This window comes from Strigops habroptila, chromosome 15, assembly GCF_004027225.2.
Source record: "Strigops habroptila isolate Jane chromosome 15, bStrHab1.2.pri, whole genome shotgun sequence".
Lineage (NCBI taxonomy): Eukaryota > Metazoa > Chordata > Aves > Psittaciformes > Psittacidae > Strigops > Strigops habroptila.
Window position 1 is genome coordinate 5,525,846 of NC_044291.2, and position 19,591 is coordinate 5,545,436.

A 19,591-nucleotide genomic window follows, 5' to 3' on the forward strand; every position below is an offset into this window, starting at 1 on the left:
ACTCAAATGAGTTGGGGATTGTGTCTCAGAGCAGTTCAGGGAAAGAACTTGCTTCTGTGGCCATTCTTCATGACACCCAACTTCACCAAAACCTTGCTTTGGGGTGGCTGTGGAATGTGTCAGGTTTGAGCTGGGGACCCTGCAGCATTACAAAATTGGGTCTTAATCTTGCTAGTCTGTGACAAAAGAAAAGGAGATGATCCCAGTCGTGTCAAGAAAGCTGTTTGGGCTTCACTTTACGAGCATTAACAGGTAATACATTTCCAGTTTGGAAATCTACTGACTAGTTGTTCTTCTCCCACCCATTGCAGCTGTTGATGTTTGTGGTGATAGCTCCTAAGCAGACCAGTATTTCCCACAGGAGAGAAGGATACCAGCATTTTGATGGCTCATCTGGAGGAATCTGCTTCTCCACATAGCTGTGCCTGCCAAGTTACTCAGCATGCTTTGTTCTATTAAAAAAATAACTATTAAAATAACCTAGACACTGGGCGGGTTTTGCAACCTTCTCTTTGGGTGGCACCTCAGAGGAATCCTGAGCAAACATGTAGCTAGTGCTGCACAAGCATTGAGTTCCCTTTTTTGTCTTAGAGTTTCACAGGAGGCGGCTTGGTTTAGGTGTCCTCTCAGTACTGTAGTTTATCTGGATAGGAATTCAAGGAGTAATTCCTGGGGCAGTTCTGATTTAGATCTGTGGTCACAAACTAGGTCTGACTCATGGTCTCCTCTGGCAGCAGCTGCTCTGTGTAGCCATTGCTCATGTCAGCTTTGCTAAAAAATGTCTTTGGGAGTCATGAAGCATCCCTCTTATTACTGCTGCTGCTTTCACCTCTACCTCCACCTCCCCTCGGGGGTAGGCTGGCTCCATACAATCGAGCATGAAAGTCAAGTACAAGCCCAGAGCTTTGCTGCAGACTGGACTGGTGCAGCGCTGGGGTTCTGTGGTTGGGAGAGAATTTACCTGATGTCAATACATTCCATTTTGTGTTGGGATAGAAGGGGAAACAGGGAATGAATGCATCCTTATGGGTACCATGAGGGCAAAAATGGTCTGGTTCTTTATGGTGGAGTGTGTGCGCCCTCCCTGTGTGTATTCATGCAGGGGAGTACGTGTCAGAGAACTTCCTGTTTCTTGTAGACTCTCAGGTGTTGATGAAAAGTAAATAATTGGAGGAATTCTGCCACACTTATTCATTCTGAATAGTGCCCTGTTCTGCAAACAGTCCTCTGGTTTCCAGCAGGACTTCTCACGGCGCAATGCACCGTGCAAGCGTGGGACAGGATGGCAGAATATGACCCTGTCAAGTGCACAGTGGAGTCTTCCATGGTGCATTTTGTGCCTCAAGGTCTCAGAGCGTGCGGAGCACAGCTGTGCTTTGTGCTGAAGAGGTACAAAGAGACATTGCTACCTTCCACATATGACAAACTAAAGGCAAAGCAGGACGTAGGAAGAGGAAAAGAGAGACAAGGAAGGAAGTGATTTACCAAACTTCAAGTTGAAACTGAGCTTTCCCTAGTTTTTGTTCTGTGAATAACCCACTTCCAGCTTACTGATCCCTGAATGGAGTTAGAAATACTTAGTTTTAATCTAAGTATAAGGATATACAAATTAAACATTGATAAATATTTATGTTGCCAGGTAGAAGCTTTGCGCTTCATGAAGAGCTATTTATGAACAGAAAGAAAACTTCAGTGGGTGTTTATGGGATATTTATGTATTTGATAAATACATGGCACAATGATCCAACTCTGTTTATGTTCGTTCTTACAAGATATTTCAGCTGTATTTCATTAAGCCAGATTGTACTCACAGAGTGTTAAGTAGCAGCTATAAGAAATGAAGGAATGCAGAAAATTGTTTAGGAAAGAGCATCATAAATTCTGTATGTTCTTATTGAGTGTTTGTTGGTTTTCCCCAAACTATGGTACAAAGTTAATGAAACCCTGTTAAATATTTGTACATATCATTAACTGTGCTGTGAAGGGCTGTGCTGAGATGGAAAAAGCTTCCAAAAAAATCATGTGGGAAACTTAATGCTAATATCCCATTTAGCTGAAAAGGTATAATGTGAACTTTGGCTTTAGCAGGGTTAAAGATGAGACCACTGGGCTTAATACCCTGCTGTTCCCAGTTTGGAACGGGTACACTGAACTATGAAATAATAGCTCAAATAAATAAATTGGCTTCTGTTTACTACATGCAGGATTCTGATTAGGAACCAGGATATGGCTGCAAACAAATGTAGTTCCATTTTCTGCATGTTAGCCTGAACATTGCACTGCAGAGCAACAGCCTGTTGGAGGGACGAGATGAGAGATGTCTTCTATGGACAGCAACATTTCCTGCTCAGTGCTTGACTGTGAAGTGCCTGAGGGTGAGAGGGTTGAACATGGGCCACGTATGTATTTTCCCCTTTGTGCTCTATCCAGACAATTGCAGATATTGGCCTAAAATGAATGAGCAACAAGAAAGCCATGCTTGTAGAGGATACCTTAAGTGTCTGAGACTGCTGTTTGTCCAGGGCCAGAGGTAAATGGTACATGTGAGCATGTTCAGCTGTCATTTTAGTTAATAACATTCAATATTTTATACATCTGGTGCCAGTCTTAATGCTTATGTGGGAGTATGTATATACATGAAGGCTATGTAGAAATAGCTAAAAGGTTGCAGCTATTTAAAGGAATAAGAAGCATTTCTTTGCCTGTTAGCTTGTACATTTTCTAGTTTTATTATCACTGCAAGAGTTGTACAGGACTGTCACAGACCATTTCTATGGGAGGAAGAGACATTCTATTGAGAATGCCATCTCTTGGTTGTGGATCACTGGAAGAGCAGCTTTGTGACAAGACTGGGAGGTAGAAGAGATGGAAGCTTGAGTAGCATGCTCCTTGATTCTTGTTGAATGGTTTAAAAACACAAACATACTTTAGTTTTTGGTTGTAGTGTTGGCTCCCCCTTTAAAGAGGTTTGCTCTCATAGAGCACTTTGGCACAGCTGGGCTTTAAGAATGTGATTAGCCTCCAAGGATGGATTTGAGAGAGGGGGTATATGATCTCCAAACAACCTGTCATACCTGAGTTTGTGCACACTGAATGCAGGGTCTTCTGGCCTGCTGCCTTGAAGCCAGATGGTTCAGCAGTTGTCCTGCTAAGCTGTAGGGCTGCAGTGCTGCTCTGCTGAGAGGAACACAATACACAGTTGTCTTTGGGCCTAAGAAGTAGTTCTGAGTTACAATTCCCAATATAAGGACTTAACCTGACAACCATAGCATGGAATGACAAGTTATTATAAATATAACTGCCATAGTGTCTTCCATGTCTGTGCTAATTTCCATCGCTCTGTTGTCAGATCTCCAGGAGGCATGAGCAGCTAGTTCTGGTTCTCATGTGCAGCTGATCTGGTCTTTGTCTGAACCCTGAGAAACTTTGGTCTTAGTGGTCTGTAACTGGAATTCCTTTGGAATGCACCATATCAGGAGGAGGCAGTTCAAATTAACACCAACCTTGAACAACGTTCATATAACCTGCTTCAGGTTTGGCCTAATCGATGGGTAGATGTGACCAACAGAGTTCATATGGAAGGCTGCAAAGGAGAGCAGGGTTATGCCACAATATGAAGTAGTAGCACTGATGAACATGTGTGAAGACAATCATGTGTTTCATGTCAACGTTCACAGGACTCTTATGCTACTCCTGTTACAAATGAGAGCAATAAGACCTCAAGAATACGTTGCTATTCTTGGAAACTAAGATTTCTTCTGAGGAGACTGTTTCCTGTCTTTGCAGCCAGGAAAAGAACAACATTTGACAAGGCTTTTTGCAAATGGAGCGGAGAAAATCGAGGAGGGAAAAAAAGCAATGTTCTCTAATTTCCGTCTCTGGTTTACTTTATTGCTGGCCATTATTTTAGGAGTCACTTATAACAAAAATGGAGATAGAGTTTGAATTGGAAGAGGAAGTACTAGTTCCTGGGAGTGTGTTTGGTATTGACTGTCAATGTGAGCTGAGAGTGATAGTTACAGAAGTCAAAGTTAACTGGTTTTTCAGTGTGTTACATTATCTAGTTTGAAAACAGAAAAGAGAATGAAGCAGCCTTGTCATAGATTTCTTTTTTTGAAAGTTCTTAAATAGGATGTTGTCAAATGAACCATATGCTATGCATAAAAATTACATTTTTCTGACTAAATATAAACAGACTGTAGATGTGTAAGTTTTAAGTTTAACCATGTAATCAATTGCTTTTTACTTCCATAGGAAAACCAAACCTGTCTTGTTTCAGCCTTTCTCAAAATGTTTCACATGATCTGGTTTTGATCCAGCATGGAAGCAGCCCTGTTGTCATGTTGCTAGTCTACATGTTTGAGGTAGTTCTTTTGATTTAAAACTGCCCAGGAATTCCTCAGCAGAATTATTGGACTCTATTGTCCTTTAGGAGATACTTTTAACTAAATCTTGCTTTTCTACTGCTTCTCTCAAAAGGTCAGAAAGACAATGACAGGCATCTTCTAACAAGCTTTTGTTTTCTGCTCCGAGAGCTGTGTGGTGGTGTAAACCTCTTGAATACCACTGCTACCTATTGTAATGGTGTTGGAAGTAACAGGCGCTGGATTGTAGGTACCTCACTCACTGCTCCCAGTGTTTTGATCCACACAGGTGAAATCTGAGCCTAACAAAAGGCAATGAGAGTTTTGTCTTTGGTTGCACAGCAGCCAGGGTTTCTCCCCAGCTGTTACAAGCACATTGTGGTAATGAGGGGAGCACACCCATTGGTATGGCTGGGTTTAAAAGGGGAAAAACTCACATGTACAGTGGGTCTTTATGCAGATTTCCTGCTCTTGCTAAAACTTTTCTTCCTTTCCTGTAGCTGAGTATTCCTTGAGCTGGGAGCTTTTAGAATATAATGTCCACAGGCTTCATAAAGCAAGTTATTACTGTGCTGAAAATCCCTCAACTCTTAACTCCCATAAGATCACTTAAAAACTAGATTATGGGGTCTTATCCTGTGAGCATAGAATGGATGGAGACGTCCAGTCAAAACACGGCCAGTTATGGATTGTTCAGAGCACACTGACATGTGAACTGCACCATGCTGCACCACTGGGATAAAAGGGCAGTCATGGTCGTGTAGCGGGGTTGACTTGAGTTAGGGTGATGCTGCTGTGGTTATTAGTAGGTCTAATGCTTGAACAAAATGTATTTCAGGGAAATCTTAACGTTCGTATTGTGATTGCTAACCTAAGACTCCAAAGTATAGATTAAAAGATGAGGTCGATTAATGCACATGAATAAACCCAAACCTTTCACTTTACTGTGTTTTTAACATGTGGTTTGAATGCTGTGGATATGGCTTGAAAAGTCTAGAGGAAATCACAGCATGCGAACAACCAACACCGCTGCTGCAAATGTCTTCCTGGCACACTTGAAGTGTGATTCACTGATTCGGTATCTTGCTCCTAATCTGAGGTTTTGAAATAGCCTGATCAGGATGCATTAGTTTGGGCATTTACGACACCAATATTCTGTATTGTATCAACTACTCCAAATTCATCATCGTGTGCTGCTGAAATGCATGTGACTAAGAATGGTAGTTTTCCATATGATTTGCTAAATCATTTGTCGTCTTTCCATTTGCTGAGTTGTGAGGTGTCAAAAAACCACTCATTTCATTTGATTTTTAAATATTTCTTAAAATTAGAACTTGCATTTTGGTGCTTGGTGAAGGAGGACCCGATCTTAGTTATTTTTTCCTTATTCTTTTTTGGAGGGGGAAGGAAAAAAAGCTGAAAGACATTTGCTAGTTAAGAAGATTGTAAAGGAAATGAGTTTGCGGAAGTTGAAGATAGTTACAGGGTCTGAGGAAACTGGAGGCTTCCTGTATGACTTTGAGCAGATCACTTAACCGTGCTGGCTCTATTTTCTTACCCATAAGATGGGGTACCGAAGAAATACAGAGAGTTGGAACATCCCGCTTAGTTGCTTTATATAAAAATGAATCTTTGGAAGGCAGAAATCCTGCTTTGAGGGCAAAAGGTTTATAAAAGCAGAAGTGCTCTCAGATATGTGTTATCATGTGTAGCTTTATCTCATAACAAGAATAGATAGGGGATAACAGAGTGAGAATGGGGGGTAATAAAGACATTTAGAAAATGGTTGAACTAAAAGGCAATATTGCACTGAAATATCCAAATTGGGATGCACCTGTATTCATCAGACTGTCACTTGACATCACTTTCACTGTTTAATGTCAATTTTAATTAATTTAATTAATTAATTAAATTAATGTCCCAGTGCTCCATTTCTGTAAAAGATCTTTTTAAAGAAGAGAGAGGGGAAAATACGCAAGGAACTGTGGCAAAATCTGATGAAGATGCAGCCACACTGCTCGGGCTTTCTGCTTCTCTCGTATGTACTCCCAGCAGCCTGTAGGGTTTATTTTATAGAGAAGACAAATTTGGAAATAAGAGGACAAAATTAAAATTGCATTATTAACTACAAAGTGGTTTAAAAATATGAGCTTGAGGTATTCCTGTTATCTGATACCCTTTTGATTCCAAGTTCATCCTTCAGCCCCATATAAAATTGTGTTCTGTTAAATCAACCTGACATGTTGTTTTCCTACAGCTTATGGGTCGCTGACAGTATTAGGTTCCATGCAGGCCAGCTGTTCCCAAATGAAGTCCCTTCCTACACTCCAGCAAAATCAGAGCCAGTGAAGAGGGGAGCACACAAGCAAAGGCTGGGGGAGGCAGGAAATGCACTGTGAAGACAGCCAAGTCATTTTACTTGCAGCTTCACTGCTAAAAGACTTTCATGAATTCCATACTCATTAGAAAAACGTTGAAAAATGTAGTGTTAAATTACAGTTGGTTCTTGGGACTGGTTTTGTTGCTCCTTGGGACTGTTTTCCTAAACTCTAAGCAAGCCTGAAATGAAGTGTTTCAAAGCCCCCCGGCAAGGAAGATGCAGAGTCTGTCACATGCAGAGTTGAAAGGAAATAGGGAGCTACAAAATAACTAAAATAGGTTTGGAGCCTTTCCTCACCGCCCCAGCAGTTTTACAGTTAGGTCTGTTTAAATTTAATCCTGTCATGTGGTGACTGAGATTTTGGAGAAGCCAAAAAGCGGCTGAGCTGCACAAGTACCATCTGGGTGCATGGCAAAAGGTGTCTGTGCCCAGCCGCAGCAGTGCCAGGCTGTGGGCTGCTGCACACTCTGCCTCCTCAGTAGGCAGGAGCAGAGCCAGAGCCGAGCACGGCATGTGCCTGGAATTAAAAACATCACTGCCATTGTGCCTCTCTTCTCTGCTTTGTGCAGAGATAGACACCATCCAGAAAGCTGAAGCTATAGAGTGCCTACATCTTCATCTATATGTGATCATCTGTACCTAACAGCTGGGGTTTGGGACTACACGCAGTAGTATCCAGAGCACGCTGGGGGTGGTTGTCTGTTCTCACAGGCAAGTTGAAGGTGGTTGTGATTTTTAAGGCAATACGAGTCTGTTGGACATGGTGTTGACAGAGAACTGCAGCTTTGGGGCTTTTTGCTGGTGTCTGGTGGAGCCAGGAAGGCAGCTAGGAAGTGTCACTAGTGCGTTTGCTCCCGAAACCTGCTTCTGATAGGAAAATACCAGTGGAATTTTTTTCCTCTGATAGGAAAAATCTTGAGTGGAAGATGCAGGAAACCGAGTAGCTCCCAGTTAAGAAGTACTTGCAGGCACATTTCTCTAAGTTTGATAGTTTGTGGCAGGCTACTATTAAGTTGGAGCTGATCTACCCTAACAGACTGGTGATATCATTTTGCTTAAGATACATCTAATGTCTGATTACATGTGGGTCTGATAATGCGTGAATTCTAGCAAGTTCCAGTGGGATTATCTGGCAATATCAGATAATTTCAAGTTTACTGCATGAAACTAAACCTGTAATTCGAGTAAAACATCCTAATTGTCAGTAAATAATACAGCTTTCTGCTGTAGGTATCTCTCTTCCTATGTGTAGTTTGCTGTAGTATTTATTTTACAAGGTGGTTTGTCAGGGGAGTAACCTGTTCTAGAGGTCAGCTGGGGGCTGCATTAACATTCCTGTTTAGAGCTGGGTCATTGACTTATGTGGTGATCTTGAGTGAATTGCTTAACCCAAGGAAAAGGCAGGCATATGGAAGATAGAGGGGTTAATATCTGCAGCATATTAGATTCTCTGATGAAGAGCATTGTGTAAGGGCTAAGAACAGTTCTTTAAACCAATAGCAATTAAGAGTCTTGCTCCAAAAGGCAACGTCAGGAGAAGTTCCTTGCTGTTTATTATGGAACTGACATCTCATATTTAAAACTTTAATATCCCTTAGCATGTGCACACATGCACCCCCAGTGTGTTGAGAGAGGAGGGCTTTGGGGGGACCCAGAGAATCGAGTATCTCCCAAGAGAAGTGAATAGCTGGCCTCGCACATGCAGCCAGTAATGAGGAGGAACAGGGTTTTGTGTAGAGTATGAATGAAAATCAGGACAAACATGAGTTGTTAGAATGTGCCAATCAAGGGCATCTTGGTAAATGCCATGTAAAGAGAGATTTTAATTTAGAGCTCATGTTCAGTCAGAAACCAAAGAAACAGTCTTCAGACGAAAGTGCTTCAGATTTTGTGGTATGGGAAACCATTAATTACAAGATACAGTGAACAATACAAGGTAGAATTGCTAAAGGGATTAATTAGCCTTAGTCTAACTAACCATTATAATGGATGCAAATATACATCTGCAGCCTGCTGAGACATCAGATAGTCATCATACACCTGCTCAATTCACCAGCCTTGCAGAGCACAGCTGCCAGAAGCATTGCTGCTTTTTTCTGCAACTCCTTGAGCATAATTGACTGTTTGTTCTTTTGTCATTCAAAATGTTTGCTTTTTCTCTTTTTCTAAACAGCACTTCCACGATGGCAGAAAGGCACAACAACATATTGAAACTTGCTGGAAACAACTTGAAGCAGTAAGTGGAAACTTCCTTAGATAGGACATTTAATTAATTTTTATACTATTTTCATAGAGATGGTTCCAAATGTTATATTTGGAATAAGGGTGTATGGATAAGAGCTGTAGAAATGGGATATTTAAAACTCTGCTGTCTTAAATACACTGGTAGACACAAAAAAGCCTGTTTTAATAGCACATGTGGCTTTCTGTGGGATTTACGTCTATCATGAGTAGCACTTCATTTGATATGACTTGAAAAGTGTGCTAAGCGTTGCTGGAAATGTGGAGTCCCTGAGGGTGCTGTTCAGCTGTAAGCTGAATAGCTTCATACTGCGTGAGGAAATGGAATGAGACCATCTCTTGAGTGAGATGCTGTTTCTCAAAAGTAAATACATTGGAATTGTCGTTCATATGATGAATGAAAAGCGAGACTGTAAGTACAGGGAAGGCTAAAGAAAGGGGACATCAGAAACCAAAAGTCTGGCTTGTAAATGTGTGGATCTTAGTTAACTCCCTTGTGCATTATAAAAAACAGGGAGTTATGTGTAGGGAGGGAGTGATTTGTTCTACAAGAGCAGAAGAAATGCCAACAGGGAAAAATATGAAATACTAATGATGTTGGTAGAATCAAGCAGCCTGAAGAAAACAAAAGATTTGTTTCTGGTAACTTTATTTTCTGAAGCTGTTTAATATGGAAAAATATTCCAATATAAACAAGGGAGTCCTAAAACGTGCCATACAGTTTAGGGGCAGGTATTGGTTTCAGGTAGATCTTGGTATTGTGTTTCTTTCCCATAACGAAGGCTTCTATTTTTCCTTTTCAGAGTAAAAGGCGGTTTGAGCGTGATTGCAAAGAAGCTGATCGAGCACAGCAGTATTTTGAGAAAATGGATGCTGACATCAATGTTACAAAAGCAGATGTTGAAAAGGTAAGCCAAAGGGTGGAGAGGTTTGTAAACAGATGTGATAGGTTTAGTTCTCAGTCCTGCTGGCAGGATAAACCCTCTGGGGCTTAATGCCTCACGTACAGTCTGTAAGGTGATTAAAAATAGGGAGATCTCTGCAGAGACCTTTATTTGCCTAAAAATTCTAAACAGATACAGTCAGTTTTCTTCAGTAGGTGATATCTGAGTTTAGCTGTCATGGCTCTAAATGAGCTTATGCAGAATCAGTTTTGTCTAACTCCAGATTGTCTGACAGCCAAGCTTGTGAGGGCTTTCTGAGCGCTGCCTGCAGTTACCACACATGGTTCATCGCCCTGATCCAGGCAGAACTGAACTTCTGCCTTTTGAGCAACACTTCAAACATCTCCCAATGTCATTGGTTGCAATGATGTGTGACCAGGGTTGTTGTTCCTGGTCCTAGGTTCACAGCAGGACACGTTTTCATGTTATGCAGAATCCTGGAATCCATGCTTGTCACAGATGGCACATAGCTTTTACTTTTATTTCTCAGTTGCTGTCTGGTTGCAGAGTTACTTGTGGCTTTCATACATTAAACTGATGCTGAATTTTAAACATACCTTGCTGTTTCAGCATATCTGTCTTGAAATATTGTCTTTCTTTAGTTTGATTCAGAATTGGATGTGCAGAAGGATGCTTAAAGTTTAAATATTGAAGTCCTGTGATGCACCTGTAACTGAAGGAAAAAATGGAGAGGGAGAAAGTGTGTTGAAATTGCTTCTCTTTGGTGTTACACATCTGCTCAGAAGATGCAGTAACATAGATCAGAAGCACCACACTACAATATGTAAGGACAGTTTTGTATTGAGTCATGTAAGTAGAAAATAGCCAGAACATTTGAAAAAGTTTGTTTCTGAAAAAAAAAATAAGAAAAGTGAAGGGAAAAAAAGCTGAAGCTTAAAATATACCAAACATTTTGTTGCAGGGATAGGAAAGGAAACTGAATTATAGGTAAGGAGGAATCTCTTCTAGTCCAAGATAGCCCTTGTAAAACGCAGCTTTTGCTCCTCGAGTTCTACTTCATTCTATTCTCAGTTAATTCAATCCTGGGAAGCTATCAAATACAAATTTTTCTGTGCATCTATGTGATCTTAAGATGTTTCTAGTACGCTGAGCATCCCGGAGGTAGCAGATAGCATCAAGGATGCTGTTAGAAATGAGGACAGTAAATGAATAAGCAGCTCAGAAAACATCCCCGAAGTGCTGTTGCACATCAAAGGAAAAAATATGTCTGTGGTCTTGTAATTTGCTTGCCTATTAGTTGTAAATTCAGCATGCAGATTTGATCCTTTGTTGCCTTCTGGATTTACCAGGCCACTTCACAGATGAATGCAGACTTGTTACAGATATCACACCACATGTGGGTTTTTCTGAGAGAGGAGGATCATCTCTGCTTTATCTGTATAAAGTGGTTTTAGAATACAGTGTTTTTATAGATAAAATTAGGACTTGCCCTAGATTTTTTTTCAAAGCTGAGGCCATGTCAAAGGGACACAGAGACATGAAATAGAAGGCTGAGATTCCCTACTTCTACATCCTTTTGTAAAGCTTACCTTTTCTGGTCAGAGTGAAAGGCTGCCTGTTAGCCATCTGATAGCATTAAGTAAATTCTGGGAAGCAATCCCTACCCTGGTGCAGAGGGGTTTCCCTTCTAAATTTCTCTAGCTTTTTATTGTATGCATTTGTTAGTTATTGTGAAATGAGGCTCAGTGGTATCTGTTGCAGTTTTGTGTGTTGGCTAATCTCAGGAGAAGGCATTGGTCGACTTTCCCATCAGCGGGGTAGATGGAAGAAGGAAAAGGTTATCAAAACGAGTGGAATGTGAAATAATATTACTGAACAGAGAGAACAGTGTTTTCCAAGTGCATGTGTTAGGCCGGGTTCATCCATGTCAGGCTGTGAATAATGCGCTTTCTTTGCTTCCCTCTGCCCGTGTGACTGGGACCGCTCTGACATAACTCCCCAGTGCAGAATAGGACATTGTTGGACCCAGCGCTGCTGCCGGGGCAGCTCTCGCCAGCTCGCTCCAGGGACGTGCAGAAGCTGCTCAGCTTCCAACGAAGCAATCTGATGACTTGCACCTCCTCCTTTTATTGCAGAGGTTCTGATTTCTCTTGCCCCTTACTGCTTGGCTGCTGCACTCCTACTCCCAAAACTCTGTCTGGCCAGGAAAGCAGACAGTTTGGCTGTGTTCAGAGCCAATGCTATTCGCTTTGGCGGAACAAGGTGCTCTTCAAGCAGTGGAATCAGTTGCCCTCATTTCTTCAGCTTGAGATTGACACCTTGGCTACTTTAGCTTGTACCTGCAAACATGAGCAGAGACACTAGAGCTATTTTTTGCATCTTGCATTATAGAGTAATGGAATTAAAATTCTGCAGTGATCACAATGACAAATGCAATCAAAAGAATATATAGCAGCAGTTCCCTAGTGCACCTAATGCTAGGCTGTATGAGGCTCTGAAGTGCTCATGTCTCTCAATCTTTCAGTCGTCGTAGCCTTTGACAAATGCAGCAGCAAATGCTGTGACAGAGCTGCCAGCTACCAGCACTTAACATGGCCTTGCTCAAGGGGCAACTCTTGGTATTACAGTTTGCTAGGAGTAAGCAAACAGAATAGGGGCAGAGAGGAAAATTAAGAGTTAATTTCCTTATTTCTCCAGGACTGTTTCGCACAGGGCCTCAGGTATGTGCATAGAGGCAGGGCTGGATATGCAATACGGGTCCAGACTGCTCCTGTAGGACCATCTCAGATTCAATATGCAGAGGGCACATGCCTTCTGTGCTGCTGCTGTGGTCAGTACGGGCTCAATCATCTTTGCAGCCAGCCAGGCTGGTCGTTGATCTTGGCGAGAGCAGGGTGTTGAGTTTTGCTTCCTCCAATCTCCTTTTTTGGTGGCAGGAACATGGAGCAAAGGCTGTGTTCAGTCTCTGCAACGGTCACAGTCTTTACACAGGAGTCAGAGAAGAGTGAATTTGGGCCCCTGAGCTCCTTTCCTGGGTTTGCCCTGAGCATCTTAAATTACCAGCAGCCTACATTTGCAGGGAGATGTTGAACTGCAACACAAGGTGCAGTTTTTGTCAGTTCACTTTAGCAAGGTCTGGGTAGGAACTTACTGGGTCACAGAAAGCTGTACTGTGAAAATAACCTTATAAACTAAGTAAATGTTTAGTAAATAGCAACTTGCTGATGCTAATACCGGGGAGCCTCGTAGGTATCACCGTCAGCGTCATCTGGATTGTGGTGGGATGTGTGTTTTAAAGCTGTTCTCATTCAAAAACCACAGTGAAGCTGCTTCAATTTTTTGACCATTTGGGGAAACGATCTGTGTCTCCAGCACAGAGCTGGTGCACATATAAGGAAACGCTCTATTGTTTGTTCCTTCTCTTTAGAGCTGCAATCACTAAAGAGCTGACATCTTTATGGGATAATGTGGTACCCGGTGGTGCCTTTGCAGACTACTTGTAATAGTGAGGGGGGGGGGGGGTGCAAAACCTCAGCACTCAGCTGGCTTTTCTAAAGCTTTATGTTCAAAGTAGACCTTGTCTACAGAATCTGTTTTTAAAGGGGAAGTGGCTGAGGCCAACCATGGGATGGGGTGAATGTTTTGCCTCTTGATTTGCACAGCAGTTGACGGGGAGGACAGTGGTTTGAGGTACCTGGTATCAGACATGATCTGTTGCTTTGCTGAAAGAGTAGCACAGCTGTATTCTTGGTGTCCTAGGGACTAATTTTGTCAGAAAACAACTTCAGCTTTGAGCAGTAAAAACTGAGCTATGCTTGAGCTCCCAGAACTGCTGTCCTGAAGTCAGGACTTATCACCTTGTTCTGGTTGTAGTTCCTGTTACATTAGGAAGGTTCCACCTTGAGTAGTTTTGAGATAAATGTAAATGTGAAAAGTAGTTTAGAAAGTAGTTTACTAGTAGTAGATTTAGAAAGACATAAAGCGCAAATTTAACCTTAACTCTCATAAGTGAAGAAGCTTCTGACACTGCTAAAATCACAGGGTGGGTTTTTTGTGTTGCTGCGGGGTTTTGACTCATCTTTAGCAAGTCTTCAACCTGCTCCCAGAAAGGATGAGCTTGTAGTAAGATTTTTTTGTATCCTGTGACATTCAGACATCTTTTCTGGGGCAGTGGGGTTTTCCTGCTGAATTTGCTTTCTTACGTGCTTACAGCAGCTTGAGTTTGTTGCAAGTCAGCTGCTAGTTCGAAATCAAAATTACTCCAAAATTATCCAAACTTACATCCAAAATCATTATTACAGCATTATCATTCCTTTCTTCTCTGCCGAATCCTATGTCATATCTAAAAACAAAAGCAGTGAAAAAGTTGATGGTTCTATTCCTGTGCTGAAATACTGGCCTTTTTTTGTATTTGCTTTGTTCTTGAAGTGGAAAAATTGAGGGAAATGGAAGTAATCTCAAGCTTATTGCAATCTCTAGTAGCTTCCCCCAGTGCTCTGCAACTTTCAGATCAGGTTATGCCTGTTCTATCCAAAATTTTTGGAGTCCCAGAATAGCTTAAGATTTGCATAAAGGCATAAAATCTCATAATACGACACCACCATGACATTAATTTTCTAGTCTGTAAATATAACTGCAGAGAGATGCTGATGTTTCACACTTGAAGTTTTATTTTCTCCCCTTTTCTTACGCCTGCATTCCCTGGGTGCCCTCCATCAATTTCAGTGCAATGTAAAGAATCTATATCTCCCTCCATAGAAGACACGTCCACTTAGATTGCCCTGGGTAGTCATGAGTTGAATCCCTGGCAAAGTCTTACTGATCACATGTAGAAATAGTGCTACTTGGAAACTGGAATAAGCTGATCTTCCTGCCTGTGCAAACGCTGTCAAGTGGTAAAGTGCGTTTCCAGCCTGCAGGCTGCTGCGCTGCGGGACACAAATCTCTTCATTGAGAATTTACACATCCTTACAGTGAAGCTTGCATTCAGCTGTTTTTGCTTGGGCTCTGGAGAAATCTCTGATCCATGTTTCAGCCCTGTCCTGCACACATCATTTGCAGCATGCTTTGTTGGAACAGCATCCAGGTCACAACAGAGCCGGACGCAGAGTGCGTCACTGAAACCCCACAGACAAACCACAGAGGAACATCTCCAGCTTAGTGCTCTGTTGTTGCAATGTGTGTTACTGAGGTTTAGTTAGTGAAGGCTGTCAGCAGTTGACTCTGGAGCATAACCTGAGATTGTGGGTGCTTGCCTTCTGCAGACCAGAACTACTTAATGGGCCTAGTTTTTTCAGGAGATGCAGAGCCATCTGCCCTGTGACAGTGGGATTTGTTGTATCCTGCCTTCTTCCCACCTCGAGGCATCTAGTGGAATAATGACCTTCTCAGCATTTGGAAAATGTAGTGCCATGTAGAGGTAATGTTAGAAAGTGGACAAGATCCAAAGTGTTTGTGCCATTAGTACGGCAAATACTGCAGTGAGTAGTTCCAGAGGCTTTGCTTTTCCTGTCCTCTGCTGTGAGTTTATAAAGCACAGCAGTCCTGCTCAGTGAAACACGCAGGCAAGATGCATAAGGCTCAGTCCTAACATAGTGCAAGGGGGCCTGGCATGTGCATTTCTGATTTGAGGGATAGGTACTGCATAAGATTTTCCCATTCTCTGTGTGCTGGTGAGTTTTACATACTTCAGTTAGGCAGCTCCTTTTCTTTTGCTTCATAGATGGAACTGGATCAACCCTTTTGTGTCTTTGCTTGTGACGTGAGTCAAATGTCCCATCAATTCAAGTGCAGTCTTTTCTTGGTAATGTGATTTAAAGCCATTAGGTTCACACTAATGCTATTTCTCTGGGTTATGCAGACCCCAAGCTCCTTCCTGCACTGCTTCCTTCCTAATGGATGATGCAGTGTGTGAACATGGGAAGTCCCTCAGGACAGCAGTTTGCATTTCTGGAAGAGTGAGCCTTGTTTACAACCTGCTGCCTGTGGCATTCTGCATACAGCAGCTGTTTCCCTTTTGGAATCATGACTAATGGAAGAGTGTTGATTTCTAGTTAATAAGGAGTTAATGACTGCAGCAGGAGTGGCTGGAAAACTTAATAAATATCCGTAGGTATCCCCTGCATACACTGTGTTTGGTGTTAAGAGATCAAGGAACAGAAGCACCAGTCAGTGTAAGATAAAGAAATCCATCTGAGCTTGTATTTCCTCTTTGCAGTACTCCTCTGCAGTAATGCTCTCCCTAGCAATTTGACTGAGTTTTGTAACAATACAACTCTGTTAGGAGGTAGATTGCTAAAGGAGTAAACAAGTTAGGGAGGAAAAGGGGGTGTGGAGGGGAGGCTTAAGAGCAATATTGAATTGAGGATCAGTTGCAGTTTGAGCCCAGGTAGACAATATCCACCACTCGCCCCGCATCAACCAAGCAGGTGACTTTGTAGAAGATGATCAGGTTTGTCAAGCATGATTTGCCCCTGGTGAATCTGTGGTGGCTTTTCCCAATCATATGCATGATTTGACTTGTGATAGCCCCAGGAGGATTCGTTCCGTAACTTTCCCAGGGACAAGAGTCCCTTAAAAGAGTAGGACTGATGTGCCTATAATTTCCTGGATCTTCCTTTAAGCCCTTCTTGTAGGTGGGGGTGACCTTCACCTTTTCCCAGTCTTCTGGCATGTCCCTCATCTCCACTCTCCCTAATGTTTGAGAAGTTATGGCCTCGCAGTGGCATCAGGCAGCTCTCTTTGACGCCCTCAGGTGGATATTGTAAGGGTACATCAATGTGTAGAGGTCAAGCTTCCATAATAGTTCACATACCAACTCTTCATTCACTGATGGTGAGTCCATGTTTGCATCAACCTGGGTTTGTGTTCCCAAGGTCTGGGGCTCAACAGTGCTCGCAGAGACAGTGGTGAATAAAGTGTTGAGAACCTCTCCCTTTCCGGCGTTGATAGTGACCAATTCCCCTCTCCTGTTAAACAGTGGCCAATATTTTCCTTCTGTTTCTGCTTGGTGTTTGTGTAACTGAAGGCCTCTTTCTTTAGTTTTTGACATCTCTGGCCAATTTCAATTGGGACTGAGCTTTTGTTTTCCTGACTGCATCTCTGCATGCCCTGGCAATGCCCTTGTAGTTCTTTGATATGCTTCTCTTCTGATTTTGAGCAGACTCAGAAGCTCGCTGTTAAGTCAAGGGGGTCTCTTGCTCCCCATGAGACAAGTGACTGCATTGTACCCATAAAGTCAGGCTTTAAGGCTAACAAATTCATACTGGTAACTTCAACCCTCACTATCCACTCTGCGCTGGCTGTGTTTGTAAATTCTTTCTTGGAGAGAGATGACTAGAACTGTGCCCAGTATTCAAAGTATGAGCTAAGCCATCTATTACACGCACAGTCCTGAAATAATTTCCATTATTTATTCAAGAAAAAATTTCCATTATTTATATTCAATAGTTACATTTATACACCACAGAATTGAACTGCCTCTGTAGTACAACTAAACAGATCTCCAGAAATCATTTAAACCACTGCTGTGACCTCCCTCAAGTCCACATAGCCTTCGACACACTGTGAACACCACCTTCCTTTGTAATAAACTAGGCTTTTATTTGGTATCCTCATGGAACTGCATTGCTCTGAGCTGTGTGCCAAGCTACACAGGGATTTGCAGTTTGGTCACCCAGAGAGTTTGGCTGTTTAGTATTCAGGACATGAGAATGGCAGTGCAAGGAGAGAAACTTTAGGATTCAAGGCACAGTTATTTCACATGGGCCTTGGAGCTGGGTGCTGAGAGGTGCTTCTCAAGCATGTGTCACGATGGCACATGCTGCTGTTCTCAATTCTTATGTACAGGTCCTTCTCTTACACAACATTTAGACTGCTCTGAGCACGTTGCAGACCAAATTGAGGTGGTTGATTGGATGTGATTAAAGGAGAAATAGAGGTACACTTGTTTTATATGTGGAAAATGCAGCACGGAAATCTGTGCAAGGGAGTCTGCACCAGAACTGAGGTCCAAAAGCAGGGAACTGAAATCTTGGGCTCATTCACTTAATTAAATTTCAAGTAAGCTCTAGCTGTCAGACTCCATTAATCAGCAAGAACCATCATGCTGCAGGACTGGTCCTACGAGTATAGAACTGACACAGTTAGGTGAGTCCTTGTTGAGCTTTGAACGGTGTGATTGCTGCATTACTGTCCCAGCTCCACTAAACTTGGTTGTTTTTCTTGCTAGAGCTTTCTTGATGTTCTGTTGCTTTGGTATATCTCTTGTCAGTGTGCACTTCTGTAGTCTGGCAGAATTATGTGCAATGCAACTGCACTAGATAACAGTTCCTGTGATCTGTGATGAAGATTTTCCATCCCCTGCCAGCAGTTTGCTCATTGTATATTATATTCAGCCAGAGGATTTCAGGGATCCACAGATTCTCAGATTGTTTTCTAATGTTATAAAGGATTTTTCTCCTTGGTTTTTTTTTTTCCTTGTCTGCTATTTTGCACCCCTCATTCTATCTTCTTGCTTTCAGGAAAGCAAATTTCAAAACCTTTTTCTGCTTGCCAGTTCAGAGAAACCAAACTGGTTATTGTAAAATAGTAAACAGCGGAGCTTGATTTGGAGGCTATGTAAATGTAAGCCTGAAATCCTGGCTCTGTTTTGAAGTCCATGGCAGAATTCCCACTGTTGTTAATGATTCTGCAAACACTGCCAGCGTTGCTGCTGGTGGTGCTGGTGCCTGCTCGTAACAGAGCGCGGCGATGTCAGGTTTGTATGGAGGGAAGACCAGAGCCTGCAGCTGAAAAAATCTGTGAGCAATTGAAAGCATTCCTGAAATTGGTGAAGTGTTTCTGAGTCTGCCTTTATCATTAAGCTATTTTGAAGGGATTGGGTGGCTGAGATGGGAGCAGGGGTGGTTTTTTTGTGTTTGCACTTTAAGCTGATCTTGGATTTACCAAAGACAGTTCGATGTTGGCAAGGCAGTGGCCTGGCAGTGATGCATCTCACATGGTGTCTGGGTTTAACAAAAAAGGAGGGGTGGGGAGAGAATGGGAGAAAAGAAAGAAGAAAGAAAACTACACCGAAGTTTTGACTGGAAACTCTGCCATTCTGGACAAGAGCAACTGCTGAGAAGTTGAACTGTTCCACTTAGTGTGGATCAGCTGAATAGCAGCCAAAGCTTTTTTCTGCCCTTTTCAGTTATTCATATCACTCCCACCATAACAGCCTTGAGGAGCTGCATTTTTTGTCTGTGTAAACCCAGAAGACAGTGTGTCTATTGACCCTCTTGCTGTTTCTGGAATGCGTCTTAGAAAATTGTTCTCAGCAAAATACCCTTCATTCTTTTCAGTATTGGAGACTGAAATGGCAGAAAGTGTACTTGTTTCTTTAAAATCTCTCCTACGCTTAATCACCGGTTGTCTTTCCCCCCAAATCCAGTTTGATAGCAACATGTGTATGCAAGAAACACTACACAAAGATATTTCTTAAATTCTCATAAGAGGCAGCATGTTACGCAGAGCAGCTTGCTGACATTTAGTCACACTTTCAGGGCCCACAGTGCCCATCATAAAGATTTCCACATCTCCTTTCTGTTAAATTTTCCTTTTCTGTTCACTGGCCAGAGGATTGATTTCAGATCAGTGTATAAAGTTTTACTTGTCCTGCATGTTTGCAAGGATTGGAGAATGAGGTGAAGGGAGAGGATCTT

At 42.2% G+C, this 19,591-nt stretch overlaps 1 protein-coding gene across 17 annotated transcripts in view; it reads left to right on the forward strand.

Annotated features, from left to right (window-relative positions):
- FNBP1 (formin binding protein 1) overlaps window positions 1-19,591 on the forward strand; it is a 98,550-nt gene that overhangs the window by 41,693 nt on the left and 37,266 nt on the right. For all 17 annotated transcript variants that reach the window (XR_003994486.1, XM_030507080.1, XM_030507081.1 and 14 more), the window contains exons 5-6: window positions 8,918-8,980; window positions 9,789-9,893. Coding sequence is in view for 16 of the 17 variants with exons in the window: in XM_030507080.1 (XP_030362940.1) it covers window positions 8,918-8,980; window positions 9,789-9,893 (168 nt within the window). In the remaining variant the exon portion in view is untranslated. The remainder of the gene's footprint in view (window positions 1-8,917; window positions 8,981-9,788; window positions 9,894-19,591) is intronic.